This window comes from Impatiens glandulifera, chromosome 5 (assembly GCF_907164915.1).
Source record: "Impatiens glandulifera chromosome 5, dImpGla2.1, whole genome shotgun sequence".
NCBI lineage: Eukaryota > Viridiplantae > Streptophyta > Magnoliopsida > Ericales > Balsaminaceae > Impatiens > Impatiens glandulifera.
The window spans coordinates 12,766,155-12,776,612 of record NC_061866.1 but is presented as its reverse complement, the minus strand read 5'-3'; the positions used below and the strand labels follow the sequence as shown (position 1 = coordinate 12,776,612).

The following is a 10,458-nucleotide window of genomic DNA, read 5'->3' as shown; positions in this document are numbered from 1 at the left end:
TAAAAACATACAACAACCTTAATCATGATCTAATAATAACACTACAAAATAAATAAAATATTATACTGTAATTGAAGTCTAACAAATATTTTAATAACTATTCACAAACCAATTTACACTAAAAACTAATAAATATTTTCAATTATAATTTTCTAATTTTTTTAAATAGATAGTGTTATTTTAATAGTACATTTATATTAAAAATAACAAGAGTAGTTTAATAAAAACAAAAAAAAACATAACATTAGAAAATAAAATAAAAATTTTAAATTTAAAAAACATAAAAATAAGAAAAAAAAATAACAAAAATGTTACCCTTTGTAAATTTTAAAGAAAAACGATTAACTCTATCTCTATCTGTTTTTCAGAACAAATCTAAATAATGTTATAATAATATTATAAATTATATTATCGAGATAACTACGATAATTGAATGTTAGACAATTTTTTTAAAACTAAATAGTTTATCAGAAAAATAATCAGAATGTCAAATAAATATACATTCAATATCAATAGTCTAAATTCAATTTTTTAACAACTATCCAAAAATTTACAGTTGATTTTTAACAACTATCCAAAAATTTAAGCATCACCCTGTTATATTTACAAAACTAAATCTATAAATACCCGTGTTTCTTACTAAATATAAAAATTATTAAGGTTCAAATATGTTCATCTAATTTTTAATTTTGAAATGATTATAAATAATAAAATAAAAAATTTGTTAAAAAGAATTGACGATCTAAAATTGTTTGTTTGACCAAGACTAATTTGACTTTAATTTTAAACATTTAAATTAAAATATTTAATTACCTCAAATTTTTTTTAAATAAATAACAAAAGAATCAGATAATTTCATAGAAATAAAACTAAAAATTAAAAACAACTTCTAACGGCAATATAAGCTCGTGGATATCATGAAATATGAAAGAAGGTTCCATTAAATTCCGAAGCGCGTATGAAACGGAGTCTGACCATCGCCGTTAACTTTCGCCAGTCCTTCCGTTAATAAACTCTTCCAAAGTCCAATCATAACCGTAACGGAAGAGTCAAAACTTTATCACCGCCGTTATCGTGAACAAAACGAGTATTTGTTTTGCTTCCTGAAGATTATAAATACGCCATTATTCAGTTTCCTATATAAATCTCCATCTCTCATCATCATCATCATCTTCAAGATATCTGTAGAATTCATTCAGCAAAAGCATTTCAAATTTCACATCTATGAATGATCAGAACTGAGTTCATCGACATCTTCGCAAGTTTCTAGCTAAGTAAGTATTTATCAATTGCTTATATGATTTGTTGTTGTCATGATGTCAAACGGCATGATACTGTTTATTATTGAGAGATTGAAGAAATGAAGTTTGTTTAATCTTGTGGCTCTAGCTCGTGTGTTTAATTTCGGATTCTTATAGTTTCCTACAATTACAATTTGAGTTCGTTTTCGGTTATCTGTGAATTGATTAAAGCTGATATACATAGATTGAGATTGATTTCTCATAGTTTATTTAGCTACTGAAATATTTACCTGTATGATTCTGATACGGTTTGTTATGGAGAGTTTGAAGAAATGAAGACAGTTGAATCTCTTAGGTATACGAAATAGATTAAAGCTGATATAGATAGGTTGATAATGATTTCTCATAGTTTATTTAGCTACAGAAAATATGTGTCTGTATGAGTTTGATACTGTTTGTTATGGAGAGTTTGAAGAAATGAAGACTGTTGAATCTCTTAGGTCTAGTTCGTATGTTTCATTTCAGATTCTTGTAGTTTCCTACAATTACAATCGGAGTTCGTTCTTGGTAATCTGTTTCTGTGAATTGATTAAAGCTGATATAGATAGATTGATAATGATTTCTCATAGTTTATTTAGCTACAGAAAATATTTGTCTGTATGGTTCTGATACTGTTTATTATGGAGATTTGAAGAAATGAAGACAGTTGAATCTTTTAGGTCTAGTTCTTATGTTTAATTTCAGATTATTGTAGTTTCCTATAGTTGCAACGGATTCCATTCTCGGTTATTTGTATCTGTGAATTGATTAAAGCTGATATAGATAGGTTGAGAATGATTTCTCATAGTTTTTCATGAGAAATTTATATCGGTCAATTTAGTTGCAGGAAATGTTTTCTTGTATGATTCTGATACTGTTTGTTATGGAGATATTAAGAAATTAACACAGTTGAATCTCTTAGGTCTAGTTCTTATGTTTAATTTCAGATTCGTGTAGTTTCCTACAATTACAATCGGATTTCATTCACGGTTGTTTGTATCTGTGAATTGATTAAAGCTGATATAGATAGGTTGAGAATAATTTCTCATAGTTTTTCCTGAGAAGTTTCTATCGGTCAATTTAGCTATAGAAAATACTTGCCTGTATGGTTCTGATACTGTTTATTACGGAGAGTTTGAAGAAATGAAGACAATTGAATCTCTTAGGTCTACTTCGTATGTTTCATTTCAGATTCTTGTAGTTTCCTACAATTACAATCGGATTTCATTCTCGGTTGTTTGTATCTGTGAATTGAATACAGCTGATATAGATAGGTTGAGAATGATTTGTCATAGTTTTTCCTGAAAAGTTTATATCAGTCAATTTAGCTATAGAAAATATTTGCCTGTATGCTTCTGATACTGTTTATTATGGAGAGCTTGAAGAAATTAAGACAGTTGAATCTTTTAGGTTTAGTTCTTATGTTTAATTTCAGATTATTGTAATTACAATCGGAGTTCGTTCTCGGTTATTCTGTATCTTTGAATTGCTTAAAGCTGATATAGATAGGTTGAGAATGATTTGTTATAGTTTTTTCTCAGAAGTTTCCTACAGAAATATTTGCCTGTTCTGATACTTTGGTGTTCTTAAGTTGGGATCTGAATTGGATCATGAATCATGTGTATATAGAGATGAATCAGGTTGCTTGAATTAAAACAAACTGAAAGATCGAAAAATTTGAAAAGGAACAGGGAAGATCACATCCTCTGCCTATCTGTTTTTTATTGATCTTCCTCAATAGTCTAGTTCAAATTACATCATATAGGTTAAGATTTAACCTAATAGATAATGATTTACGAGCTATAAATTAGGACAAATTCTCTTCCATTGTGAGATTATCTTTAACGTTTAGATGATAAACTTGGGATAGAAACTGTATATAATAAACATGGAGATGAAGTCTAATTTGCATTTTTGCATTACTTTTACAGGATTCTAGTTCTCTTACTCGCATTTAAAGAATCGTAAGGAGTTTTTCTTTCTATACTACAACCTAGCTGATGAGTACTTGGAAGAATGGACACCTCTCAGCTCTTTGGTTACAGTGTTGTTAGTCCTGCAGATTTATCAAATTCATACTCATATTCATATTCATACTCATCCTCCCATCCAACTATTTCATCAGCAACCTACAACAATAAGTTATTTGATTCCACAAAAATCAGTTTCGGAAGTTCTCCTAGTTCACCCTTTGCTTCGCACGTGGACTCCGAGGAATTCACACCATTTAGCAGCAGTCCAGACAATCAGCACAGCTCCACAGAAAATCTATCCATCGCAACTCCTTGGAATTCTTCGTTCAAGAAAAACAGTTACTTCCACATGGAGGATTATCATCAGGAGGACAGTCAATTGTTTCATTCTAGTGGAGATGCATTCTTCAATAGTACTACAAACTTAGGATACACATTGAGACAACTCGAATCTGAACTCATGGGACCTGATTGTGAGGAAGAAGCACCCGTCAATAATAATAATAAACGACACAAGTCCATGGAGGGAGCGTCGTTTCAGGGCTTCCCTTCTCCCGTAAATTTGAAACACTTGCTCGTGTCTTGCGCTAAGGCTTTGTCCGACAATAGAAGCAATGATTTTGACACTATGATCAGAATAGCTCGTCAATCGGTCTCCATTACTGGGGAACCGATCCAACGGTTGGGAGCTTATATGGTGGAAGGATTAGTGGCTCGAAGGAACTCATCGGGTACTAATATATACAAATCTCTACGTTGTAACAACGAGCCGGAAGGGAATGATTTACTTTCCTACAAACAGATTATTTACGAAATCTGTCCTTATTTGAAATTCGGTTACATGGCAGCTAACGGTGCCATAGCCGAAGCATGCAGAAACGAGGACCGAATTCACATAATCGACTTCCAAATATGCCAAGGAACTCAATGGACAACTCTCTTACAAGCCCTCGCGGCTAGACCTGGCGGTGCCCCTCACGTTAGAATCACAGGTATAGACGACCCTGTCTCAAACTATGCCCGTGGAGGTGGTTTGGAATCTATAGGCACACGTTTGGCGTCAATATCGAGTAAATTCAACATCCCGATCGAATTCAACCCGATTCATGTCTTTTCCCGCGACATGTTGGATGTTAGACCGGGAGAGGCGTTGGCGGTGAATTTCCCGCTTAAGCTACACCACATTCCGGACGAGAGCGTTGACGTGGAGAATCCAAGGGACAGTTTATTAAGGATGGTGAAATCGATGAATCCAAAAGTGGTTACTTTAGTGGAGCAAGAATCGAACACGAACACCCCGCCTTTCTTAACGCGGTTTGTGGAGACGTTGGATTATTACCTGGCAGTGTTCGAGTCAATTGATGTGGCGCTACCACGGGATAGAAAGGATAGGATAAACGCGGAGGAGCATTGTCTGGCGAGGGATATAGTGAATGTGATAGCATGCGAAGGAAAGGATAGGGAGGAGAGACACGAGTTATTTGGGAAGTGGAGGTTGAGGTTTATGATGGCGGGATTCAAGCAATACCCTTTGAGTTCGTATGTGAACTCGGTTATAAAAAGCTTATTGAAGTTTTACTCGGAAAATTATAAGGTGGTGGAGATGGATGGAGGTTTGTTGTTGGGGTGGAAAGAAAGGAATTTAGTTTCGGCTTCTGCATGGCACTGAAGATGAGAATCGTCGCGTTTTGATTCTCGATATTGTATAGGCTTCTTTCAAGAAGAACGCAAATTTTAGATGGGAATGCCTTAGGCTTCTTTAAAGAAAATCGCAAATTTTAGATGAGAATGCAAAGGCATTAGTTGAAGTTTCCTTAATTGATATTCTTATTAATTGTATTAATGCGTACTTGTAACACTATTTTTCATAAATAATATATGAGTTGCCATTTGAAACAAAATAAGAAAATGTCAACAGGCTCCTAGTTATAAGAAACCTAACTTAGTCCAAATTGGAGAAAAGGTCTTATTTTTTTTATTTTTTTTTTGAATGAGCCACTTAAATATTTTAGTTTTGATGGGATGGATTGAATATTTTTTAAATTAAGCGTCTACCAGAAGTGTAAACGAGTCGAACTCGAACTAGTTCTGGCTCGAGTTCGACTCGACTCGTTTTTTATTGGTTCGAGCTCGATCGAACTTTCAATATTAAGTTCGAACTCGGCTCGATCATATAACTATAGGCTCAAAAGACTCGAATTTAAATATATTTATATATTAAATTTTTATATTAAAAAAACTTAAATTATCATTCATGAATCACTGGTTCAACCCACAAATATTTCAAATCCTTAATATTGATTTAATTTAAAAAAATTATGTTTTTATAATTAAATTAATATCAAATTTATTTATTTCCTTAAAAGTATTATATAATATATATTTTTTAATTTATAAATATTATTCTTTTGTATTTTGATATATCAAATTTGAAAATCTCATTAATTTTACGTACCAATAATTTTAGTATCAGTATCACAAGCAATAAGCCTATAAATTGTCTTATAAGTATATTTCAAATTTAGATTAAAAATTAAAATATAATAAAAAAATTATATGATTAGGCTCGAAAAAGCTCGACGAGCTATTAAGCGAGTCTTACCTAAGCTCGAATTTGGCTCGAATCTTAAACGAGTTAGTTCGAACTCGTCTCGAATTCGATTTTGACCGAACTCGAATTGAGCTTTGACTGAGCGACTCACGAGTAGCTCACGAGCGGCTCGACTCATTTACATCCTTTGCGCCGACTGAGAAACTATTAGATGAATGATCTAGTTTTTAACTTCAATACGGTTATTTTTCGAACCGGTTAAAATCCAGTCTACCTGACGAATTAAAAAAATTCGAACCGAAAATTTCCAGTTCGAAAGATTATCTTCTACATTATGATCTCCCCAATGATTGTGGTCGTTTGCAGCTCCGATCCGATTGATTCCAAACAGGGCGACTATTCTTCTCCGATGACTGCTATCGTTTGTATAGCTCTGATCCGGTTAATTTCAAATAAGGCTACCAATAATGGATGCAATTAGTGATGACTGATGAGTTATCGAGAGAAAAAAGTGAATGAAAATATTAATAATAAATAATAATAGGTATAAATCTATAAACCAATAAAGAAGAAAAATGTATTAGTTGGATTAAAATAAATACTTTATTTTGTGTTGTCACTTGTAAATCAAATTTGTAATATAATAAAAAAAAAATCATCCTTACCCATGATCTTTTTTTTTCTAAGAATCAAGCAATGACTTAATAGATATAAAAAATAAAAATCAATCCGAAACCGTTTAGACTACTGAAATTTCCCACAAAAATAGGAGTTGATAATTTCTAACCCTGTCTCACTAATTCCATTTTATTTTGTCAGACAAATATATTTTTAAGTTTGATCTAAATTTTAACACATTTAATATATTTTAATTTTTGAGAATTTAAATGTTAAATAGTATAACAAATTTGCAAATGTTGCGGAGAGCGTTAAAACTTTAGTCATATGAATCTTATTTCGTCTTTCTATAAGATTGTTTCGAAATGATTGGCCAACACGTTGTGAAGGGTGTTAGAGACGACAATCTCTAGTAATCAGATCGCGTTCATCAAATTTTGTTAAATTTATGATGCAAAATTAATAGTCAATTAGTGTATTGACTTAGCTATTTCAGGAGGCGACAAATGTGTTTTAGTCAAGTTAAACTTCAAAAATGTTTATGATCGCGTCAATTGTGAGTTTTTGTTTGATGTCAAAAACATAATGAAGTGAAGTGAAATAAATTGGCTGAAATAGATTTTGCCTATAAATGTTAATCTTCAATTCATTATAAATTGGAGATCTCGGAGAATTTTTAGAGAACTCTTAGGGGATTAGACAAAGTGATCTACTATTCTCTTTTTTGTTCGTCATTACTATGGAAGTCTTCTAAAAAAATGATTGCCTTCGCAGAAAATGTGGGACTCATTCGTGGAGTGGGTTGTGATACGAGAATATATTCTCTTCCATATCACATTCGTTTGTTGTCGATGACATGTACATCATGATTTAGGTCACTTACAAAATTTTAAGCATTTTTAGGATATTTTATGGTATTCAGTGTTTGTTCTGGTTTCAGGTTAATCTTAATAAATGAAATATCTTTTTCTCAGATTCTATTTTGTAAAAGAGAAGGATGAAGTTGACGAATGTTTTGGGGTTCAGAATTAATGTCCTTCTGTCATAATATCTTGGTATGTCATTGGGTGATAACGTGTGATCCAAGGTCTCTTAGACCCGATTATCACTAAAACGGAATGCAAATTATCTAAATGGAAAACAAAATAACCTCGAAAGGGGAACACCTAATTCTCATTAAGAGTGAGTTGTTTTAAGAATACATATATGATGTCTTTATTCATTCTACCTAAGAGTGAGATGGTAAAAATAAAGAGAATAATGTGTAAATTTCTATGAGGATCTTTTAACTAGGGGTGAGCATAATTTGAGTTTACCCAAACTCAACCCTAACCCAAAATATTAATTTGGGTAAGTTAATTTAGGTTGAATTTGGGTTGAGTTAGGGTTACCCAAATTATATAAATTTAATTTAATTCTCTATTATTAATCCAATATAAACTAATTATCTTCCAACTTCAAGTCGAACACGTTTTTAACATGTTTAACACGTTTTTACACTCATAACACGTTTTCACACGTTTTCACGTTTTTGGCATGTTTAACACGTTTTCACACTAATAACATGTTTTCACACGTTTAAAACGTTTTTCACGTTTTTGTTATGTTTAACACGTTTTTCACATGTTTAACACGTTTTTGATAAATTTAACACGTTTTTCACATTTTTGGTATTTTTAACACGTTTAACACGTTTTTGACAAGTTTAACACGATTTTCACATTTTTGGCACGTTTAACACGTTTTTGACATTTTTACACGTTTTTACACGTTTAACACGTTTTTCACACATTCAACATGTTTAACATGTTTTTCACATTTTTGGCATGTTTAACACGTTTTTCACACGTTTACACGTTTTTTATACGTTTAACACGGGTTTCACACGTTTAACACGGTTTTCACATTTTGGCATTTAACATGTTGAACACGTTTAACACGTTTTTGATTCATTTAACACATTTTTAGCACATTTAACACGATTTGGTATGTTTAACACACTTTCACATTTTTTTGCACGTTTTTCACGTTTTTGGCACGTTTAACACGTTTTTGACATTTTAACACGTTTAACACGTTTTTGCATATTTAACACATTTTTGACATGTTTAACATGTTTTTTGTATGTTAACATGTTTTTTGTATGTTAACATGTTTTGACAAATTTTAACATGTTTTTGGCACATTTAATACGTTTTTGACATGTTTAACACGTTTTTCACGTTTTTGGCACGTTTAACATGTTTTTCATGTTTTGGCATGTTAAACATGTGAAAAACATATTAAATGTTTCAAAAATGTGAGAAATGTGTTAAACGTGTCAAAACGTGCCAAAAATGTGGAAAACGTGGAAAACGTGTTAAACATGTCAAAAACGTATTAAACGTGTTAAACATGTTAAAAACGTGTTAAACGTGTCAAAAACATGAAAAACATGTTAAACGTGTTAAAATCTATTAAACGTGCCAAAAATGTGAAAAACATGTCAAAATGTATTAAATGTGTCATAATCGTGAAAAACGTGTCAAACACGTGTTAAACATACTAAAAAATGAAAAACGTGTTCAACATGTCAAAAACGTATTAAATGTGTCAAAACGTGAATAATGTGTGAAAATGTATTAAACGCGTCAAAAATGTGAGAAACGTCTCAAAAACGTGTTTAACGTGTCAAAATGTGCCAAAATATGGAAAACATGTTTAAAATGTGTTAAACATGTTATAAACGTGTTAAACGAATAAAAATGTGTTAAATGAGTCAAATACATGTTAAATGAAAAAATAAAAAAATAATTTGGGTTACCCAACCCAACCCATATTAGTAAATAATATGGGTTGGGTAAATTTAATTTGGATTGAATATGGGTTGGATAAATTTAATTTGGGTTGAATATGGGTTGGGTAATACGGGTTGGGTTTACCCATTTGTTTACCCTACTTTTAACTCATTGTTTTGTCATCTAGTTAGATGTGTTAAATTTAAATGTTTTAAAGATTAATGGGGACTTGATATCCGAGATCTTGTTTCGTTTAATAAGACTCTTCTATCAAAACTATATAGTAGATTTGCATGGGAGCCGAATAGTTTTTGGGTATTGATGATCAAAATATGATCATGATTGGTTAACTAAATTGTCTAATCATTTAACGAGATGTAGCATTTGAAAGAGAAATTATTCTATGTGGAAGAGTTTTCGTGACTAATCCAGATTCATCATGAGGATAAATCTTGATCAGTTTTGGGACGATATTTGATGTAGTGTCAAAAGTTTAGTTGCGACATATCTTGAGCTTGTTTCCATTAATATATGTATAAATATCATAGTTAATGACATGTTTGATCCTTTTCTAGTATTTTTTCTAGTCGAATTAGATATAAAATGAGATTAAACATTAAAGAGAGTTCTTTCCATAACAGAGTTTTACTTATAGTAGGACGTAAGAAAGTGTCCCTATTTGAACACGATTATATTCTTTGACAAGATATAGATAATTTATATTAAGGCATTGTTACAATTTGTTTGCTGAGATTATTTCATATGATTTTTGTTGGAAGAAGTTTTGGGAGTCAAAAATTTCATCAAATATCTTATTTTTTGGATGAAGTGTTATTCACGGTGGAATTTTTATGGATGGTATGTGCATGAAAAATGTTGCATTGTGGTAAATCGTTGTCCTATTTGTCACAAGGAGGTGAAATCGGCAACTCGCATACTTTTACATTGTTAACGAGTGACTAATATCTAGAGTCTTTTGTGTAGTATGATTGAGATTCATTATGTGATGCTCAAGTCTTTAGGTAATTTTTAAAAAGTTTGGATTGAAGCAGTTAATATGACAAACCTACATATTTTAGTTATAATCCTGATTATTTTTTGATAGACTATCTGGTTGGAGGGAAATCGTGAACCTTCAATGACCGCAGCCGTCTGATGCATATCATTAATAATGTTATTACTATGATGCTTTTTAAGATTCGTTCTGAAAAGTTGATAGAATCGTTAGGGAGTTATTCGTTTTTTTAAAATCTACGAGC

General features: G+C 31.4%; 1 protein-coding gene across 1 annotated transcript; it reads left to right on the top strand.

The window, feature by feature from the left end:
* The first annotated feature begins 3,189 nt into the window (after positions 1–3,189).
* LOC124940670 (scarecrow-like protein 21) lies at positions 3,190–5,130 on the top strand. The gene has a single exon (XM_047481202.1). The coding sequence runs from the start codon at positions 3,297–3,299 to the stop codon at positions 4,920–4,922; it is 1,626 nt and encodes a 541-aa protein (XP_047337158.1). The 5' UTR covers positions 3,190–3,296; the 3' UTR covers positions 4,923–5,130.
* Positions 5,131–10,458: the final 5,328 nt, after the last annotated feature.

Bases quoted from the DNA above. Each gene is read 5' to 3' on its own strand.
- LOC124940670 (XM_047481202.1), top strand. From the start codon at position 3,297: ATGGACACCTCTCAGCTCTTTGGTTACAGTGTTGTTAGTCCTGCAGAT.